The sequence below is a fragment of the Pteronotus mesoamericanus genome, unplaced genomic scaffold (assembly GCF_021234165.1).
Source record: "Pteronotus mesoamericanus isolate MK-2021 breed Mesoamerican mustached bat unplaced genomic scaffold, CSHL_Meso_final contig_116, whole genome shotgun sequence".
NCBI classification, from domain to species: Eukaryota; Metazoa; Chordata; class Mammalia; order Chiroptera; family Mormoopidae; genus Pteronotus; species Pteronotus mesoamericanus.
In genome coordinates, this window is record NW_026555027.1 from 4,893,264 (window position 1) to 4,915,559 (window position 22,296).

Here is a 22,296-nt window from a genome sequence, read left to right on the forward strand (position 1 = left end):
CTATTTCTCTCCAGGGTCTGAGGTGGGAGAAGGACTATGGTGTTTGGGTTGGATGGGTAGTAGGCATTGGGGGGAACTTTTTCATCTACTGTGTAGTTCGTTTGGTGTTAATACTGAAAATCTCGGAGAGGCTGTGCTCGGTTAGGGAGAGGAGCATAAGGACAGATGTGGTGGCATCGAGTCAGTGCCGGTACTTCCTGAGCGGCTGCCCTGTCTAGCCTCGTGGCAGAAATAGAATTCTCACTTGAGAATGTGTCGTATCATAATCTCTTACCATTAGCTATGATTTTGTTTGTCTGTTCATTTAGGCTTAACCACCTAGGTAATTTTAGGTGCTCGAATAAATTCTATCCTAATCTATTTTATTATTTAGCTATTAGATTCTTAAGGGGTTTTCTTTTTTCTTGGGAAGGCTCACTAATTTTATTTCCATGGGTAGGAGGTGGATGAAGCCTCGAACGGCGATGACTGTGACTGTCCTCCTGAGTATGTGCCTTCGTCAGGTGGGTTCCTTCCTCGTGGAGTGTCGATGGGTTGGTGCAGCGTTGTCTCAGCCTCTGTGCCCCAGAACGCACACCAACAAGCCTCGCTTTTGTTTGCTCTTGTTCTTTTACTTTGCAGTGCTTCTGTGTTAAAACGTGGAATATTTGTTTGAAATCAATACTCAGTCTTTTCATATTATTCAATAAATCTAATTGTGGAGCTCCAAATTAAAGTAATGGAAAGGAAAGGCGAAGCTCTTTTTGGTTTGCTATCTGCTTTCCATTAGGCCAGTGGTTTTCAACTGTCATGTCATTATCTGCCCCCAGTCAAGGGGCCTTTTTAGATTTTTTTCCTCCCTAATTGCTTCACCAGGACACTTACTGTATATCTGTTTATGAACTAGATGTACATCTCTTCTTTGTACATGGGGTGGGAGGGCAAAAGTAGGTTTACAGTTGTGAGTGCATGAAACAGTTTATTCTTGTATTATTTATTATTATTTTTCATGCAAACAACTGTAAACCTACTTTTGCCCCACCCCTATATAAAAAGGTAGATTTTTTTTTTTCCTCTCCCAATAACGAACTTTAACCCCTTTGGGCGTGATGTATGTCCCCTCCATTGAGAGTGGAAGCCTCAGGCCAGTCCTCGTTTATTTTAAATTGTGCTTAGTGCATGTGTTTGTTTACGCATCTGGTCAACAGGCAGGCAAGGCAGGACCTCCCTGACTTCGCGTCTCTGGGGAGTGCAGGCTCCCAGAGAAGCACGGATACTCACGCTGCGTTTGTTTCTCTGTTCCCCTTGATGTGGTCAGATTTTGATAGAAATAATTCTAAAGTGAATTAACATGCTTCCCGCCTTTTAAAACGCAATTTAAAAGAAGTCGTTTTCTTAATGACTAAAGGTTGTGTTACACACAAGTTGTTGGCCTCCATCTCCCACCTGTTCCTTCCAGGGTTCTTACAGGGGGTTGTGACCATCCAACTAGTGACCCCGTTGCCCTCTTTCCCTTTCTCTTGTTTGTTGGTTCTGTTGTTTTCCCTTTAAGGTTTGTGCTGCTCTCTTTTTTCTCTTTTTTCAGCCATTTCTCTTTTCTCAGGCTCCCGTGCCTCATACCCAACTATTTACTACTGGGCATTTCCATTTGGTTAGCACTTGGGCAGAAATTACAAAGAGGAGAAACTCAGGTGATTGTAACTCTAATAGCACCTGAAAAATCTTTGAGATAAAACTTCTTTTTGGAGAACATTTTTTAATATATCGGTATTTCTCAGGCCTCATCACCAGGTAATACATTTAAATAAATAAATACCATCCACACTTCAGCATCTACATTCAGTCCAAGAAATTGAGGTCCTAAGGTTAGGGTTAAGTAGTTCACACACAGCAGAAATCAAACTGGGACTCTTCTGCTTTTCTAGAAGCTTCTTTTGTTTTCTGAGGCCACCAAAACGAGCTCACACCTCAGACTCTCATTCGGTCCTTAATGCGTGGGCTGTGACTCGCATGTGCCGTCTCTCCCCAAAGTGTCCACCAAATTTACCCGCCGCTGTTGCTGCTCTCCCTCCTACCCGCCTGGCACGGCTGCCTCCTGCCCAGAGGACACGTGGGCCCCTCCTGCCAGGGCACAGGGGCCGAGCTCGCGGGGCCGGCGGAGTGGAAGCACCGGGACGGTCACATCCCCCGACCTGCCCGAGCGGCCCCTGGCCAGCCTCTGTCCTCACCAGACTCGCCAGGTCGCGTGGGCCAACCGAGTGTTTCTTAAAAGGCGCTCCACTCTCGGGTTTGGCCCGTTCTGTCTGAATCCTGCCTGTTCCTTCAGCTAAACACAAAAGCTGCGTCCCCACGAAGGCTGTCCGGGCCCCTCCAGGCCGGGTGGTCTCTCCCTCCTGTGAGTTCTGAGAGCAGTTAACTCTGAAGTTAACTTGTCGAAACAGCAGGGTATCTTTCTTTCTTCTCAATGGCGATTGTTGTTTAATAATTGCAGGGACTGTGTCTTCGTCCCACCTGATTGTAAGCTGCCTGAGAGTAGAAACTGGAGCCTGTCGCTGCGTCTGCTCCAGGTCCAGGTGGCAATAGTCCTAACTTCGTAGCCTACGCAGGCAGCTGTCCCCAGCGGGTTCTTCCTTGGCTGGTCTGTTTGTAGCTGTGCTCACAACACTGCTTCCTTTGCTTCCTTATTCAGTTTACATGTTTTTAAAATTATTTTACTTTCAAGCTCATAGATTTTTATGTCCAGATTTCAGGAACAAATACTTTTGTATTCACAGGTCAGTCTTCGAGACATAAAGGAAAACAAAAATCCCGAAACAATGAATCGGAGTTCAGGTACGTTTTTTTATCTAAAGTTTTTGGTTTCCCCCCCTAATGTCCTCCTTCCAAGAAAAACAAAAAGAAAAAAATATTTTCCAAGTAGTGGATACCTTTACATATGTGTATTATGTTAAATACTAAAATCCCTTTCAAATAGTTATGGCATGTTTTTCACAGAGGGTCATTTATGAATAAAGTATTATGAATCCTGGATGTTAATACTGATTTCTGAAAGTCATATCATGTATTTATTAGAATTAATTTTTTCAAGATTTTATTTTTTACTTACTTATTTTTAGAGAGAGGGGAAGGGAAGGAGAAGAGAGGGAGAGAAAAACATCACTGTGTGGCTGCCTCTCATGTGCCCCCTACTGGGGCCCTGGCCCCCAACCCAAGCACGTGCCCTGACTGGGAATTAAACTGGCAACACTTTGCTTCGCAGTCAGGTGCTCAATCCACTGAGTCACATCAGCCAGGACTACTGGTATTAATTTTTTTTAATTTGAAAATATGTTCATACCCTGACCAGTGTGGCTCAGTTGGTTGAGCATCATCCCACAAAGTGAAAGGTCACTGGTTCAATTCCCGGTCAGAGCACATGCGTGGGTTGCGGGCTTGGTCCTGGTTGGGTGCATATAAGAGGCAGCTAATCGATGTTTCCTTTCACATCAGTGTGTGTCTCCCTTCCCCTCTCTCTAAAAATAAGTAAATAAAGTTAAAAAAAAATACATGTTTATAAGAGGAAAAAATAGTCAAAGAAGTATGAAATGGAAATCAGCCTCCTTCCTGCTCACCTCATCCTGCTCTTCACAGCCTGTTGGCCAGCTGGCAGCTGGCTCTGCCTGCGCCGGCTCAGGCGCGGGGTCCGAAGCAAGTGTTGGCTGAGGAACCAGCCTGCGCTTGCACAGTGAACCCCACCGCACACCCCCTGCAACTAACGGCAGCGCGAGCTCCTGCCGCTGTCTGTTCACCCCCGACGCCTGGACGGGTGGGAGTCGATCGCCGCCTGGACCTGTCGATCGCTGCGCGGGCGCGGGCGCGGCTGGTGAGAGGGGTGCTGGAGAAGGCGCCGGGCCGTCCCGCCGCAGCCGCCCCAGTGTCCGCTTTCCCTTCGTGCCCCGAGGCTGGCTCCTTGGCAGGGGGGGGATACCGAGGCGCTGTAGGAGAAATGAGGAAAGCCCCACTTAAAAAAATGACCATTTTTCAACGCTGCTACAAAATAAACACAAAGTAAGGGCGTAGAATCGTATGTAATTCTATTATTTCATAGAGAAATCCTGAGTCTTCGTCTTCCCCTTGTGCCCGCCCCCCCAGGAGAAGCCAAAACCAAATATATGTTCGTACTTTTAATGGATAGTTATAATTTTGACCTGTTTTGTTAAAGATAGATTTGTTTCCCTGGTGCAGTGTTTCTGTTTTCAAACTGAAGACTTCTTGTTTGGTTGTCTGTCTCACGGGGTTATTTAATGGTGAAGTGGGACAGCCACACAAAACACGTAGAAACCCGGAAGGCGGCGCGTGCTTGACACACAGGAGCTGTCGCGGTGGGTATCACTGTCACTCTGACTGTTGGCAGAGCCGTTCTGGTCGACAGCCCGCTTTCCTCTCTCTCTGAGTGCCTTACGTACCTTCCCACATCAGACCATGGAGTGCTGCAGCCTTCGTGTTCACGGCTGTAGGGTACTTTATAGTCTAGGTGTCTATCTGGAGAAATTTCTAGAGTGGAATTGCTCTGTCGGAGGGGATGTGTCATTTTCACTCTGATAGGTATTGTCAAAATGTCCTCCCAGAAAATGGTCCCTGTGGGCACTCTTCCTGGCTGTGAAAGGGTGCAGTATATTGTGAAGTACATGTTCGTTCTCTGTCCCGGGTCCCTGGCCCAGAGCTCCTAAAGCCCTTGGAGTTTCCTGAGTGATACGAGTGTCTTCTGTTACTCATAATGAGCCCCTCTCCACTCTGCTTGAGTTTATACCAAGGAGGTGACTCAAGGCTGGGGCCCTGTCTTCAGGATTGGGACAGGTCACCAGGAAGACCAAGTATGCCATCGCCCGATTGGCTCTTTCAGCCCCACCCCGGTCTGAGAAATTTGGGAAGGGGGCTGGAAATCTGGTGCCCTCACCAATGCCCAGTAATTTAATCCTTCGTGCCTGTGTTATGGAACCCCAATAAAAATCTCTAGGCACTGGGCTCGGGGAGCTTCTGGGTGGGCGAGGACATTGTGGTGCCGGGAAGGTGGCCGCTCGGGGACGGCCTAACAGCTGTGCGTCGCCCCGCTCCCCCCGCCCCTTCCAACATGCCGCTTTCTTCCTACTTGTATGAGTTATGTCCTTTATAACAAACCAGTGTAGTACGTATAACGCTTTCCTGAGTTTTGAGACATTCTAGGGAACTGTCGAACCTGAACCAGGGTCACGGAAAGCCCTGCGTGTGTCGCCAGCCCGTGGGAGTGTGGGTGGCCTGGGCACCCTGGCGTGGCTGGTCTGAAGCGAAGGCAGTGTTGTCGGACTGGGCCTTTAACCCGAGGGACCGGCCTGGGCTCCAGAGGTAACACCGGAGCCGAACTGAATTGTCAGACACCCAGCTGGTGTTGGAGAATTGGTGGGGACAGTGGGATGTGTTTGGTGTCAGAAAACAGCAAGAGCACCTGACCCTTGCTTACCCTCACCAGCAGTGGAGTTAGGCTTTCGGAAATGGTTGTGTCTTAATGTTCAGTTTTCCCCCTAAATGGAGCATCGCAGTGTTTACTGGCCACATTTCTTGTTTCAGGCTCTGTCGTAATTGATGACTGTAGATTTGGAATAACTTTGGATGATCAGTGCAAATTCCCCTTAGTTTCTTTCTTTTTCAAAAGCGGTTCTTCATATCTTTATAATTAATTCAGCTGGGCCCCCCCCACCTCTAATTTTATAGGGATTTTTATTGAAATTTCACTGGATTTAAAGATTAATTTGGGGAGAAATGATATTGTAGTAATATTTCAGTTCAGGAGCTTATGACTCTCCATTTACTCAGTGTTTGAAATGACCTTCAATAAACATAGTTTTTCTCGTATAAGTAGACTGGTTTATTTTAAAATAATTCAAAACGATACTTTTCTTTCTTAATTCTAGTTCACAAGGGAATTTACCAGCAGATTTGAAAACCTTTTTGGAGAAAGAGTTTTCTAAATCTTCCAGAGCTGCGCACCAGGTAGGGAAAGGGCTTTTCTGGTGGAAAAAGCAAACTCTGGGAACAAAACTTTCATAAGAATTAAGTGTAATCATGTATATCTTTAAGATTTTTTAAATAATTTTAGTTATGGACATGTAATTTATGATTGCTAACAACCAGCTTATTACTAATTTAGATACTAACTCTTTAATTATGTTAACGGGAGATTTAACTAACCATTAACATTGCAGAATTGTTTGCGTCTCACAGGGTTAACAGGAAGATTTTTTTTGGCAGGATTTTGCTAACATAATGAAAATGCTGAGGAGCTTGATTCAGGACGGCTACACCGCTCTGCTGGAGCAGCGGTGCCGGAGCGCTGCCCAGGCCTTCTCGGAGCTGCTCAACAACCTGGACCCTCAGAAGATAAAGGTGGGGTTGCCGCCTCCTGCCCCGTTCATCCGCACGCATGCACCTCTCTCTAACGCCTCACTGGTGCCGATGCGCTCCGGAGGCGGAGGAGAGCCAGGGCCTGGTAACTCCACTGTAACCGGCACGCCTCGGACCCTGCCCAGACGGCCCGAATCTCCGGGCTGTGAGAGGCCGGCCGCACGCCCACCTGGCCTTCATGCCCGCAGGCGGTGTGGCCCAGGTTCAGGTTCTGTCCTCGCTCTCTGGAACTCCTGGCCTTCCCTCTCTTTGGAGCAAGGATTTGGACTCATTTTAGTCACATCTTTTCATTCAGAAAGAATTACCTAGGTGAATAAATAGTTTCTGCAGGGTTGTAAGAGAGCAAGTGTTTTCACGTCGCTAGTGCCCACTTACATGCGAAAGAGACCAGCTTCCGTTAGGCTGATCTGTTATGAACTGTGCCTTTAGGAACTCTGAGACAGTGAGTCTGTGTTTTAAATACTTGACAGCAATGTATCTTAGTGGAAAGATATTTTCTCATTCTGTTTGGCCTTTATTGCAATCATTGTGATTAGTGAGATTTTATTACACTTTTTCTGTTGTGGCTAACAGGTTGGTATGATACAGATTGGGCAGAGTTATCTTAAGATTTGTAACTGGCACATTTTTATTGACAGCAATTGAACCTGGCCATGATTAACTATGTCTTGGTGGTCTACGGATTTGCGATTTCCCTCCTGGGAATAGGACAGCCTCAGGTAAGTTTTGTAGCAGAGGTAATAAACAACTTGAGTAAGCCATTGATTTTAGAAGATGTGTAAATTAGTTTTTCCATTTTGGTTTATCTTCACTTGAGTACTTCCTTGATAATTTTTTCTGAAATTCCTACATTTTTATTTATTTTGTGTTGTATTTTTTTGGAAAGAAAATTCAGTTTGTGTTTCCATTAGAAAAAAGTTACGTCTGACAGCCAGTGGGAATCTACTTTGTATTTATACGAAAATTAAAGGACCTCATGTATCAGGATAGATTTCAGAAACATGTTGAGGGTGGGAAAGGCACATTGGAGTACATACCAAACATGTGATACCACTTATGTACTATTTTGAAAACATACATCATAATGATGTATATTATTTATGGCTGTCTGTGTGCATCTTATAAAAGTTAAAAACGTGAACTTACCCTACATCAAATTTAAGGTAATGGTTCCATTTAGTGATGGAAGAAATATGGGCCTGGGGAGGTTAGGAAAGGGAATTTGATGTTGTTTTATTTTTTTAAAAGACTAAAGTAAAAACGATGATATCTCTTTGTTCTGGGTGGTGAGTACTTAGTATTTTCTTATTTTCCAGATTGCAGTCTTTCCTTAACCATACAGTTACGCTTTGCTTTCCATGGTTTTGCCATGGTTTTGAGTTTTTGATTAAGGTTGAAATGGCTCTAGAATTACCTCGGTATGATATATTCTTGCTACCAACTTGGGCCCCAAGCTTCCCCAGCTAGATAAAGGCTGAATGATACCTGCCGAGCATCAAGCCATTTTTTCACGTTCACTCTCCCAGCGGTCCTCAGTGCCTGAGGTTCATTTTCCTTGTGACTTGACTCTTTCCTTGGTTTGGACGTCTTTCATTAAGACCTATTTTTTAGATTGTTGGAGACAAAGTTCATGATCTCATTTCTTTTATTCATGGCACAGTAATAATAAATGTGTTATGTTTTGCTTATTGGAATTGAAGAGAGAGTTTATTACATTTGGGATTTACTCTGACGTTGTGAGACGAATTAAAGAAAAAAATTACGGGTATGATAGAACTGGAACCTTTAAAAGAATTTCATCATTCAGAGTAGTAGCCCCAGAAGGAAGCAGTGTATTTACTCCCGTACAGCGCTTGCTGGGACCAGTCTAGGAGCGTCTCCTTTGGGACTGGCCTCTGAGCTTCAGGGGGACCCCCTTTTGTAGTTACATTTCCTTTTCCACCCATGATGGGGTTATAGCCGTATTGCCTAGAGCTAAGTGTCTTCGGGTTTTTTTCAAAACAAAATTCATGGAAAGCACAGAGGTTTCCACAGTTGAGAATATTCAGAAGAATATACGCCGAGCTCTGTGAAGCTGTTGTTGAAGAGCTGTTTTTAAGGTTGAGCATTTATCAGCCTTACGCCGCAAGTCACGGAGACGTCCTTGGCGTGCCCGCGGTCCAGCGCCGCCAGGCAGCAGCCCCGGCGGGCGTGGTGGGGTCTGGGCGTCCAGACCAGTCCTTCTGCCCTGAAGCCGCGGCGGGTGGTGGTCACGCCTCGCGGTGTGTCAGTGGTGCTCCTGTGCTTGGTGGTTTGATGTGGTCAGTGGCGGCTTCTCATTCTGGGGCTGGGACTCTTCGGTTGTGAGTGCTTGTATGGTCAATACATACACAATGGATGAGAAAATGAAATGGAAAAGGTACAATTTTGCCATCGAAATTTTGGGCAGATACTCGTTTTTAATGTAACACGCCAAAAAAATCACCCTTCCGATAAAACTGCTTCCAGCATTTCTTTTGTGTCGGTGACCATTGTTCTTATTGCTATTGAAGGAATTATCTGAAGCTGAGAGCCAGTTTAAGAGGATGATTGAGCACTACCCCAATGAGGGCCTTGATTGCCTGGCCTACTGTGGAATTGGAAAAGTGTACCTGAAAAAGAACAGGTTTGTAGAAGCCATTTTAGTTTATGTTCCAGGCTGGTAATTCGTTCGGAGTCTAATGTGGGATGAGCCTTTGTCTGGAATTATTTCGATATCTTATCGGTGGTACACTGTTATAATTATGTTTATTTGAGGACTGGCATTTCATAATATTAAAGTAAGAGGAGTTGTATCACTTCTAATGCTAATAAGTTCAGTAAGAGACTAATTCGATGCAAAGGGCTTTATATTTTATCTTTTGGGATGTGTCATTTTAAATGGTGACTGAATGGATATAAATTGATATAAACAAGTCTGATTGTTTAACTTTTTGGTTAAATATCTATTTGCCAAAAAAACTAAGATTGTCTTAATACGAGGTACATGTATATTCAAAGACATCATGAGTTAGGAATAGAAATCTCTTCTGAATTTCTCTTACAGTTGGAATCCTTACTCAAGGTTTAGTTTGTAGCTGTTCCCTAAATTTTCCATGCCTTAGCTCCCTAAATTGCTACATGAACCTTAGAGGACAGGATTATGCTTTGAGCTTTAAAAAATACCTCCCTATTTCTGCCGCTTGTATCCAGTATGATGTAGATATGTTTCATTACTTTGTAAAGAAGTGTTGAATGATTGAATATCATTTATAACTTTTAGTTATCTTCAGTTTTTATCTAACTTTTTAGGGGAAATTTTATCAGACTGTTGCTCTTCTTGGGAACCCAATCTTAGAGTGTTCCTAGATTTTTAAAGATTGAAGAAAGTTCTGTTATTTCCCACAGTTACTGTTTGGACAGGCTAAACTATATTAAGAATCCGGTAGAGGCAAGAGAAGTATGGGCTTAGCAATCTGAGTAGCAATAGCAAAGGAAGTTAATTTCAAAGTTTGGTGTAAGGAACCTAGGGTGTACCTGTGTAATGGAATGGTCACACGCAGATATTCTTAAGGTCTGGGAAGATAACATACATGTGCAAAATCATTGGGATTGTGGTAAAAAAAAAAGAGTCTGCCATGTTGAAGGAATTTAAATTTTAGTTTCAAAATACTATATGGGGTTCAATGTCTAATGTGCTGTTCTTTGCCATTGTGATGTGCAGTTTCTCGTTTAAAGACCTGCTGTTTACAGCTTTCTAGGTGGTGGATGGTGATGTGGCATTACAGGCAAAATTAAGCTTTTAAATTGGGGAATTATTTTAAGATTGGAGAAAGAGGGAAAAAACCCTCTCTTCTCCACTCTGAAGAGAAGAATAAAGACTTAGTTAACTTATACTACAATATTTTAGTATCTTTTGTTGAATGGACTGTGAGAATCCATTGACATTCTTTGAAAACCATAAATCCAATTGGATTAAAACATTTTATAGTTATAGTTAAAAATTTACATACACATTTATTCTGTTAAAATAATTTACTGCTTTATGGTTGAAGAAGAATGTCCACAATACACTCTCTTTAAAAAAATTTTCAGCAGGTGATTTTTACTTTAAATGTCCTAATAGAGTCAAGTTTTTTAAAAAAATTTCCCTTATGTATGGTTAAATGAGTTGAAGTGGAGGGTTGCCATTTCTCTACAAGAACCTACTTTAATTAGTTTACTCAATAAGACATAAAAATGGAACAACCAAATTGTTCAATATTTTTGTTTTAGTTGGAAACTTTAAAAAGTAAGTTACAACTTTAAACAGACTAGTGTGTGTCTTCCATAATAAAGCCAGTCTCCAGACAGATTTGTGTTTAATTTAATTAACAAACAACAATAAGGAAAATACAGGTTACATTGACTATTTCTATGCAGTGATTTATCAAATGTACTCTTACTAGTTAGCTTGAAAATCACTGACTTTTGTTGTGGGGAATGAAAATTCATGTAAGATCTTTTAATACCTTTTTTCTTCCTAATTATGACTAGGTTTCTAGAAGCTCTTAATCACTTTGAGAAGGCAAAAACCTTGATTTATCGACTTCCTGGAGTGTTAACTTGGCCTACCAGCAATGTGGTTATTGAAGAGACTCAGCCAGGGAAAATAAAGGTAACCATTTATTTCTGCAGAAAGTTTCTTACTAACTGTGAAAGCCTGTCTGCCCTCTCTGACCCAGATGTCAGATGACAAAGAGGTCAGAGCATTCTGTTCTCAGCTCCCCCACGGGCATTTCCCTTTTAAAGACTAGTCAGACTCACTGACGTTTACTAAATGGGTTCTATGTGCTGGTCATACATCTGCCATATTTTATTACCTTTAACCCTTACAGCAGTCCTACCAGGTGAGTACTACGATTACTCCCATCCTACAGAGGAGGCAGATGAAGTTTAGAGAGGTTAAACAAGCTCAAGGTTAAATAGCTAGGAAATAGTGGAGCTGGGACTTGAGCCTAGACATTCGGACTTCGGTGTGTGAATTACTAAGCAGAAAGGTATGCTATCCTTACAGAAAGGTATAGCATCGTTGTTTCATCATAGCTACTGTACATATTGAGGTGGTACTTGAAGACTCAGACAATACTACTCTTACATCCAGAAGCTTAGGATGCTTTGCTAGTTACTGAAAGACTAAATTGTGTGTGAGTTGACTAGGATAGACTTTTAGTTGTGGATCCTGGCATGGACTCAGAACTTGCTTTTGGCTGAAGATTTTAAAAACACAGGGGTCAACTCTTACAACTCAATAATAAAAAGACAACTAATCTATTTAAAAAGTAGCCACAGGATGTGATTTTTCAGGAAGTTGTACAAATAGCCCTGGCTGGTGTGACTCAATGATTGAACACTGGCCTGCAAACTGAAGGGTCGCCGGTTCAGTTCCCAGTCAGGACACATGCCTGGGTTGTGGGTCAGGTCCCAAGTTGGGGGCATGCAGAAGGCAACTGATGGATGTTTCTGTCACACATCAATGTTCCTCTCCCTTTCTTTATTCCTCCCTGCTCCCCTCTAGAAATGAATAAATAAAGCCTGAGTTATCATGTGACCCAGCAGTTCCACTCCTAGATATATACAGGGAAAAAACATGTTCTCACAAAAACTTGTACGTGAATATTCATTGCAACATTATTCATAATAGTCAAAAAGTGCCTGTCAGCCCTGACTGGTGTGGCTCAGTGACTTGGGCGTCCACCTACAAGGTGAAAGGTCACCAGTTCGATTCTCAGTCAAGGCATATGCCTGGGTTGCTGGCCAAGTCCCCGGTTGGGGGCATTGTGAGAGGCAACTGATAGATGTTTCTCTCCCTCTCTGTCTTCCTCCCTTCCCCTCTCTAAAAATAAATAAGTAAAATATTTTTTTAAAGTGTCCATCAACTGATGAATAATAAAATGTAGTCCCCTTATACAATTGAATATTATTCAGCCACAGAAAGAAATGAAGTACTGATCTGTGCTACAACATGAATAAACCTTGAAAACATTCTGCCAAGTGGAAGAAGCCAGAGACAAAAGGCCACATATTCTATGATTCCACGTATATGAAATTCCTAGAATGGGCAGATCTGCTTAGAGACAGAAAGTAGATTTGTGGTTGTGTGGGGCAAGGGACTGGGGGATGTGAGGAGGCACCGCTAATGGGTGTGGGAATTCTCGTTTGGTGATGAAATGTTTTGAATTTAGATTGTGGCAATGGTCCTCACCATTCTGAAAACACACTTTGAAGCGTATTGAATTGCATGGCGTGTGAGTGATATCTCACCCAAAGCTGCTGTTAACAAAAATAAAACACAGATCACAAGGATTGTTGGGTTTCTTCTCTGTAATGTAGACTGGGAGGCGGGGCATAGGACTGTGAGTGACAAGCCAGCTCTGGGAGCATGGTGGCGCGGGTCCCTTAGAGGCACCAGAGCAGTGGGGTCATTCTTCAGGGAGACAGCATGGGTGGCAGGGTCCCAGGAGGTGGGTGACTAAGAGTGGGGGGCCTTGGGTGCAGTGCCTTTGGGAAGGAGAAGAGTAGAGTCCTATGGGATATCCTACCTGTCTGACGCCCTCCGAATGCTGCAAGGAGATTTCTAAGAGCCATATATTGTAGAATGAGGTTTGATGGTTGTAACAGGTTAAGATTTTGATTCTGACTTTGAAATTCTGAAAAAAATTTTTTAGTTTTTGCCCCGTCCTCCACCGTCCCCGTAATTCTCTTGACATGTGTTTGTATCAGCCTCCGTCCACAAGGGAAACATTAAAAAGTGGTATGTAGTTTTTTCCTGGCTAAAAAAAAAAATTGTCATTCCTATGCAGAAAATATTTTCACAGCAAGTGATTATTGAAATCTCAGGCATTGTGATTGATGAATTAGTGTTGTAGCAGTTGTTTTGTGTATTTTTGTTTCAGGCGATGCTAGATAAGTTCATTGAAGAATGCAGGTTCCCTCCAGTGCCAGATGCCATTTGTTGCTATCAGAATTGCCATGGATCCTCCAAAATCCAGATATACATAACAGATCCAGACTTTAAGGTAAATAATGCGTGTACACTAGGAAATTAACTTGGCACAATTGTGCCTTAAGATGAATCTGGAGCAGATCCTGTAATCGGAGGCACCCAAGTTCTCTGGTGTGCCAGCAGTTTTATGTCCCGTTGTCCCCCTTCCCCTGGCCTTCTGTAGGTCTGCGTCATCTCACATCGAAGCCCAGAGCCATGGAAATCAACGTAGAGGGCAGGGTGTAACTGGAGAAGGCAGGCTGGCTAACTGTGCCATAAACTGCCTGCTCCCAGGAGCACTGGAAACGCTGTGAGGTGGTTACCTCTGATTTGCCGAAATTCCAATCTCTTGTAAAATTCGACTGCAAGAATCTGAAGGCCATTGTGACCACTCAGAAACCAAGTTTGAGACCAAGTTTGGCCCTTAATTGTGTGACTTAGTTCCTGGGCCTTAGTTTATTCAAGAGGATAATAGCTGCCCGCCCTGGCTGGTGCGGCTCAGTGGATTGATGGCCGGCCTGTGAACCAAAGGGTCACTGGTTCAGTTCCAGCTGGGGCACAGGCCTGGGTTGCGGGCCAGGTCCCCAGTAGGGGGCTTGTGAGAGACAATCAATGTTTCTCTCCCTCTCTTTCTTCCTTCCTCACCCTGTCTTTGAAAATAAATAAATAAAATCTTTAACAACAACAAAAAACCCCAAAATAAGAGCTGCCCTTTTTGGCGCCGTCTCTGGTTAGAGCAGATGAACTAATGTTTATAAAATATTTTATACATTGTAGAGGATAATGCAGCTGTAAACTATGAAAATGAATCTGTTGGTCAAGCTGTGTATCTCTGACACTAGGCATTTTGGGTTACCAAAATATTGTACCCCCCAGGAGGGAATGGGATGTCTAGTTATGCCTGCCAGATGGACGTAAACAGCTTGCTCTTTATCTCTATGCATGCGACCGAGTCAGAGTGTGTGTGTCTGGGAGAGAGAGAGAATTAATTAAATGTGAATTTAAAAATGTTTAAACCCCCAGGGTTTTATACGAATCAGCTGTTGCCAGTACTGCAAAATAGAATTTCACATAAACTGTTGGAAGAAGTTAAAAACAACAACCTTTAATGATAAAATTGACAAGGTAAGGCTAATAAGATTGTCTGGATTTTCTGTTACGCTTATTGTATGTTGATATTCCACCCCCACCAAGAATCCTAGGAGAATGTCTTAACTGAGTATAAATTCCTTCCTGTACGTGCTAGGCATCATCAGAAAGCTTTCAACTAAAACTTTAATGATAAAGTGGAAAATCAGCTTTTATTTTTATTTAATACAACTATAAAGGTAATAACCACAAAGGTCCTCAGTAAATTGTTTAATCAACTTTTACATTGTGAATGTTATGATCAAAAATCAAAATTTTAATGTCTAATACTAAAATACAGGTCTTAAATTATGCACTGACAATTTTAGGCCTTCAGGGATCTTTCATTTAAGTACTTTCAAGTTATAATACAGAATTGGGTCTCAAGATTGTTATTTTCTGCCAAAATTTGATGAGATAATTTTTACTAAGGAATCAACTTAAATTTTATACTGCCACTTCTCATTGGGATTTCTGTTAATTAGCAAGATAATGATGTTAAAACTATCATTAGCTAGGTATAGTATATGAGAAGGCACAGTTTTAAAATATTATTTGTATTCATAGAATTTGTTTGTAATTTATATAAGCTAGGGACTTAAAAAAAAACAACACACCACTTTTTTCTACATTGCATACCCTCATGTAAAACCCTGTCAATATTGGGGGGAAAATTAAGGTGGCTGTGCTCGATGTCCGTTAGCAACAGGGGTTACTGAAGTTCGACAGAGATGTATTCTCACATTTTATACATTTTCACACAGTTAACTGAAGATATCGTGATATGGCCAAATAACTGTGGCCATTGAGTCACTTCTGCTGTGTCTTCGTCTTACTTTAACTGAGTTTCTCTAACTGTACACGGTTCCGTAGTGGCCTTAACCATGCCTGTGGGTTGAAATATACCCTCTGTAAGTTAACTTCCAGGAGGATATACTGAAGTAACATACAGCCCAAACGTCTCATGGCGTACAACGAGAAAGGTTCCCCTTGCGTACGTGACTTGTCCTGAGGTTCTACAGCTGTTGGCCAGGGTTGGATGTTGTAGCTCTAGTCTGTCGGCCATGTTCTTTCCATCTGAATCAAGGTTCCCGGGAAGGTGTTCTTGTGGCAGAGGGTGAAGATCAATGGCGAGTCCATTTGGTGTTTCTTCACGCTTTTGCTGGGACATGGTGTATGTCGCGTCAGCGCTTCTGGTGTTGACGAAAGCAAGTCATGTGGTCGACCCCATAGCCGATACTCCTCCTACAGGGCGGCTCTGAAAGTCACAGGGCAATGAGCAGGGGCTTCAGTGCCTCCCTAAAAGAGGTTTTTGACCGTATTTTAACTGTCCGTGGTGGTTAAAATTGTATACATCTATAGACTTACTCTGATATATAGCACTTTTTTGTTTTTTAATCAAACAGGATTTTCTGCAAGGAATTTGTCTTACCCCTGACTGTGAAGGTATCATTTCTAAGATTATCATCTTCAGCAGTGGTGGTGAAGTTAAATGTGAAGTAAGTATCTGTTACGGGAAAACCTTATTAAATTGATAACCAGAATGCTTACACCTTTTAAAGCATGATTTAAATTTATGAAAGTTGTGCAATTTGGACCTTGTCTTTTCCAGAAACAGTTACTTAATTTCAGAAAATATAGGAACTATGAAGATGTGAGAATGCTTCTTTGCAATGAAGGAGTCTCACATTCTTTTATTTCCTAACAGGAAAAGGAGGCTTTTTCATTTTAGTTTTACTGCTATTACTCTTTTTATAACCTTGTTTTCTTAAGCCCAGATAAACTTTTGGCGATTTGGAGGGAGGGGGTCCTGTGGGAGGGAGAGTGTCTTGAGGGGTCACCTCTAACTGGTCTACATGGGGGTGGCAGGAGTTGGCTGTTGGGATGGTATTTATAGTTTATTTGATGTCTGTTTACTTTCAATTAAAAAAATTTCTTGCTAAAGCGTGTCTACTCTCTTTTCAGCAAATTGTTTTGCTGAAGTTTTCTGGACTTTTGTCTGGGTCAGATCATCATCACTGTTCTCTGCCAAATTGAACATTGATGATGTACATCTGAAATGCTTGTTACTTGTGGTTTTGTGCGTTATGTCATGGAAGTATGAGACAAATTTTGGATGTCTTTGTTTTATTTAAAGTTTGAACACAAGGTCGTAAAAGAAAAAGTTCCTCCAAGACCTATTCTGAAACAGAAATGTTCTAGGTAAGATTTTTAACTAAATCAGTAGCTTAATGATGTCTTTTGTAACATAATTCTATTAAATGCCGACTTCTAAATTATGCTGTTTTTTAAATTGGCTGTGTACACATGTCCAAATAAGTGGTTTTTAAGTGATTTTTATGGACATTTAAAACTTAAAAAGAACTGGCCTGGAATGGTTAAATACTGAAAACTTGAATCAGAAGTTTTATTTAGTGGTTGCATTTATAAGAAAAATTATGACACATGATATATGATTAGTAGATTTGGCAGTTACATAAAAATTGTATACTTATCTGTCAGTTGTTTAAATTCCAAAAGCATATTTTTTAATCTTTCTTCAGCAAACATTTTGAACCAATGACTTATTTCTCACACTGAAATACTGAATGTATTTCAAAATTATTCCCTTCTTTGTATCTTCTTGTTAACATCAAATAATTACAATCCACTCTGCTTTTCTTTTTGGTCCTGCCTCTTGTTTGCCATTCTAATAAAGTGATTTTTTTCATCATTGATGACCAAGAAAAAACAAAAGAAATGATGAAAAAAATCACTTGTTGGAGAGCATTCATTGTAACCATACCAATCAGATTCCAGTGTTGTGAGCCAGTATTGGGATGGGAAAATAATACTTTACGGAGGGTCTTTGAAATGAGTGTTTATATGTATTATCTTGCAGAGTAACTTCTGTTATTCATGTTTACGTTAAGCAGTAACTTAGAAACATGGAAATAATATCTGTACAATCTGTACATGCCATCCTTAATTAAGCATCACTTAATCACTGGGATTCTTGTTTTCATGAAACATGTACGTTTAGATTGACTGGATTGACCACATGTTAACAGTTTTTGATATTGAACAGAAGGTGCAGGCTAAGTTCTAATTAAAAAGGAAAACTTCTAACTTATTGCTTAGAGAATGATTTGTATAGTAGACAAAGGAATATAGTTAATTGAGTTTATAGCAAAGGTGAATTATTAATTATAAATGTTTATCAGCCTAGAGAAGCTAAAACTGAAAGAAGACAAAAAAGTGAAGAGAAAGATCCAAAAACAGGAAGCAAAAAAATTAGCACAAGAAAGAATGGAAGAGGACTTAAGGGAAAGTAATCCACCCAAAACTGAAGAGCAGAAAGGTATGCTGGAGTCCAAAACATGATAAAAAGAGTATATTGTCACTTAAACTGTGAATATAGATATTCATCTTACCGAGCCTTATGTTGTTACTGAATTGAAATTTAGATGTCAGTTAATATTTTAATACTGTCACGGGAGGGGGTGGTATAAATGGCACTGATTTTGGAAGCAGTACATGGGGACTCAAAACACTACCCTGCTGCTTACCAGGGCAGAATCTTAAGTTTCTCATCCCTAAACTGAAGGTAGAAACGACATCCAGCATGAGTGTTGTGTGTTTGACAGTGGTCTGTAGACTTCGCTCTATGGATTTAAGTTGTAAAACAGTGAACTGTAAATTCATTACTAATTATCCGAAATAATGCTGAGTGCCAATAAAGAAGCTGTTAATAAGGTGCCACAGAGATTGCTAGTCCAGCCTTTTGTTTTATGCTCATCTCGTCCTCATTCTGTGGTCAACGTGGGAGGGTGTGTCTGGTAATGAACTGTTTGTGCGGACACACTGCTGTGCATGTTTACGTCCAGGCGAGTTGAAGTGTAAGGCATTCTCATTTTCTGCAACAGTGGCTGTCTTTAAAATGAAATATTTCCTCTTGCTGTCTTTTCATTTAGAGTTCCATTAATGTCTTACAAATCAATCAAAATAATCTTTCCTACTTGAGGAGGGACTCTGATCCCGCAGAGCCCATCCCGGGCCATCACGGATGGGGGTGAAATACAATAAATCGTTCCAGATGCTTCTCTGCTGCCAGGGGAGGGACTGGCTCTTCCCTCCAGTGGAGAAGGCCCCGAGCCCCTGTGTCCAAAGGCTTTTATTGAAGGGGTTATCAGTGGGGCTAGGTAATAGGAATGTACCGGTGATCTCATTACATCAGTATGTTAATGTTCACAGAGAATAGATGATGTTTTGAAGAAAACAAATGGCAGGAACACACCGATTTCCATGGGTCCAAGAGAAGACGAGTAAACATGAGAGCGTAAACATAAGGGCGCCAAAGGGTTTAGGGTCAGGGTCTGTGAATAATGTAAATTTCCTTCCCAGCTTGAGCCGATTATCATAGCTTTTGAGGGGAAAACAAAGCATGCTTCAAGGAATTCACTTCTAGGCCTGATTTCCCTCGGGAACCGCCCGATCCCGTTTAGGGCTGTCTCCCGTGTTGTTTCAAGCCTGAGCCAGGCGGGAGGGGAGCAAGGCAGCCAGGAAATGAGACTTCTTCAGACAGAATGAGGACCCGGCCATATCAAAGCTGAGGGGTGAGGGTCTTTGTGCCCTTTACGTGTGTCCCCCAAGTTTTCCCCGGCTGCCCATTGCGGCTGTGCCTGTCTTAGGTTACCCTTTCCATCGAGGGGTCTTACGCGCCATTGACCAGCCAGCCGTCCTCCAGGGCCAAGCAGGGCGATGTGAGGGAGGCAGGGGCTGTGTCCCTGCAGGGAGACAGGTTTGGTCTCCTCAGTGGCCTGTTTCCCCACGACCTCCTTGCTCAGCTCCCACCTTGGGGCCCTCTCGTCTGTCGGCGAGGCTGCAGTTCCTGAAACCAGGCGGGACGTTTCCCAACACCTACTGAAGAAGTTTTCAGTGAGTGTTGGTATTTTAACTTGTCTCACTTCAAGAGACTGACCATCCATTAGAGAGATGAGTGGGTGGGAAGATGGATTCCCAAGGTATTTTCCAGCCTGTAGTCAGTGAGGTCTGCAACTTAGGATCCAACAATTAGATAAATAATATAACAAGAACTACCAAATAAAAATTGAATCTATGAATGAATAAATGATCACTTCTACTCCAAAAAAACCCCCTTTGTATACTTAATGAGTAAACATGTTTATTGAATATAAATTCTGGGTTGTTGATGAGGCTGGGTTAGGATGGTTGAGGGAAGTAACCTTATTTTAGAGGAAAATTTTAGATGTTAGATGAGTGGTACAGAGAAAAGGAGATACGGTACTTTTGATACGTTTTACTTAATATGAACTTCCATATTTTTTCAAAGGTATTAAATACAGAGTGGGGCAAAAGTAGGTTTACAGTTGTAAGTATGTGAAACACAGAGCTTATTCTCGTATTATTCAGTAATTATTGTATTTTCCATACGAGCAACTGTCAACTTACTTCACTCCATGCTGTATTTATAGTCCTAATTTCACCTTTCTTGAGTTGTTTATTTCAAACAACTGAGTCACAAAGAATCTGAATCATGTTTGTATTGGGTAACATCACATCATTTCTTCCTGAGTGTCCGTCTTTGCCAGACGGCCTGGCTTCTCGCTGTAACTGACCCCCGTTGCTCACCCTTAGAAAATGCAGCGCGGGTGCAGCACTGCCCGCTCCTGGACGACCGGATTCTGCAGTGCATCAAGCTGTCTGCCGACAAGATCCAGGCCGGAGTGCCGAACCCGTCCAAGCTGCTCAAGGAGCTGCTCTCATGGAAGGTGCTGAGCACCGAAGACTACACGACCTGCTTTTCCAGCAGGAATTTTCTAAATGAAGCAGTGGACTATGTCATTCGTCACTTGATTCAAGAAAAGAACAGAGTCAAGACAAGGATATTCCTGCATATTTTGAGCGAGCTTGAAGAAATGGAGCCAAAATTAGCCACCTGGATCCAGAAACTTAATAGCTTCGGTATGTCATTTACGTCTAGAGAGGCAGTTTGGCAGGAAGGGTAAACAGAGGGCCCCAGAGTCCTTTTCTGTTTTCCTGTCATCATTTATGATTTGTTAAAATGTAGGACTATAAGTTGATATGGTTAAAAATACTGTTTTCCCAACGCACCATTTTTAGGTTATTTCATAGGGAGGTCACAGTATACAGTCTTAAAAGGTATAAACACAATAAAGTTCAGTCAGTTAGAAAATGCAGTCCTGCGTTATGCTGAAGTATTTGTAAGTGTGTGAACTGTAAATACTAGGCCCAGCCAGGAGTACAAGGCACCCCGGGAGCCAGGCGGCTGGGCCCTCGGGGACTGTTTGGTCCAGCAGTTGGAGTCCTTAAAGGAAAACTGAGAGGGACGTGTAGATGGAACTGACTGCTTAGGATCACACCACCTAAGGCAGATCTCTGTCGGAGTGACCCGTATCTAACAATTAGGAGAAAAGTACCTGGGTGGTTGCAAACCACAGGGTTGTAAGACTTCCTCTGTCCTGATTTTCCTAGTTTGGTTGAGGAGCACCCCCCACGCAGGCCCTTGGCCCGAGGCCCTCACGCAGGGCCTGCGGAAGGCCCCTGCGGGCCGAGTTGTCTAGCACCGGATGGTGACTTCTTGGGTGCCCACGCGGGCCCAGCTCACCTGGCCGACTGATGGCAGCTGGCCTGCACAGGAGATGGTTCGGTTGGCAGCTGTTAGACAAAAGGTCAGTGGCAGAGCAGGGTCTTGCGGTGGCCTGGGGCCCAGAGTCAGCCTGCCAGGCCTCCGCGAGCCACCAAGCTGCCCGAGTCCTCAGAGACGTGAGCTGGTGCAGCGCTAGGGTTGCAGAGGAGACGTGGCAGATTTCTGGGCAGAGACACTGAAGAGGGCAGCAGGGTTGGCACTGGGTGCCACGCGTTTCTGGTCCTAGAAAACTACCCCGAAGGGACGATTGTCTTGGTGTCTATTAACAACCTGGCGCGTCAGTTGCAGTTATTTCTTGCTTTAAACTGCCCTGTGAGACAGACCTGAGAAGCAGGCTCCCCTGGCTGTGCTGGCCTGGGCGGGAGTGCCCGCCAACTGTCCGTTGAGGCGGGCGGCAGCCTTTGGCTGTCGGCTCGCTTGCGGGAGAGCGGGAGTGTGTGATTTGGACGTAGTCCACGTTTATTCTGCAGATTAAAGGTATTTTAATGAGTATACACATGCTATTTAAAGTTGCAGGTTCTATTCAAAGCTGTGGAATGATTCAAGGATGTTAATTACTCAGGCTGTACTATAGCCCTGATGTAAAGCTCACATTTATTAAAAGCAAGTAATTTTCACTTCCTGGAATTTTACCTCTTCTCACAGGAAGTCACATCATGTGCTTGTTTAACATGAGAGGTCAATTTATATGCAGATAGAGGAAGGGAGGGGGAGGCCCAAGGGGCGGGAAGGGGGGCAACGAACTGCGAGTTCTGCCTTTCCCTCCCTGAGTAGGTGCTCTAAGGTGAGCCTTAGGTGGGGGGTGGGAATGTGGTATTTCTTCATAGGCGATTCCCTCAAACCCAGTATTGTATGAGTGTTTTATGGGGTCCTTGATTCTGCTGTTTAATGATCAGAACTGTTCATGCAATATGACCTCCGCCAACCAGCTGTTGCCTCTGGAAGAAACAGCTGTAGGGGGTAACTCGGACTGGGGTCGGAGAGCCTGCGGCCCCTGGCAGAGCGGACTGTGCCGAAGCGGAGGCTCGTGGGAGAGGGGCAGAGCTGATCTTCGCCCTTCTCTCCGAGGCTGACTTAGTGA

General features: G+C 43.0%; 1 protein-coding gene across 6 annotated transcripts in view; it reads left to right on the forward strand.

Annotated features, from left to right (window-relative positions):
• The window catches only part of TTC3 (tetratricopeptide repeat domain 3), a 108,291-nt gene that overhangs the window by 43,002 nt on the left and 42,993 nt on the right, over positions 1-22,296 (forward strand). For all 6 annotated transcript variants that reach the window (XM_054578254.1, XM_054578261.1, XM_054578274.1 and 3 more), the window contains 13 exons: positions 440-503; positions 2,754-2,811; positions 5,907-5,985; positions 6,244-6,378; positions 7,035-7,115; positions 8,928-9,040; positions 10,930-11,050; positions 13,329-13,451; positions 14,441-14,542; positions 15,952-16,044; positions 16,683-16,747; positions 17,749-17,885; positions 20,183-20,509. In XM_054578254.1, coding sequence (XP_054434229.1) covers positions 440-503; positions 2,754-2,811; positions 5,907-5,985; positions 6,244-6,378; positions 7,035-7,115; positions 8,928-9,040; positions 10,930-11,050; positions 13,329-13,451; positions 14,441-14,542; positions 15,952-16,044; positions 16,683-16,747; positions 17,749-17,885; positions 20,183-20,509 — 1,498 coding nt within the window. The remainder of the gene's footprint in view (positions 1-439; positions 504-2,753; positions 2,812-5,906; positions 5,986-6,243; positions 6,379-7,034; positions 7,116-8,927; positions 9,041-10,929; positions 11,051-13,328; positions 13,452-14,440; positions 14,543-15,951; positions 16,045-16,682; positions 16,748-17,748; positions 17,886-20,182; positions 20,510-22,296) is intronic.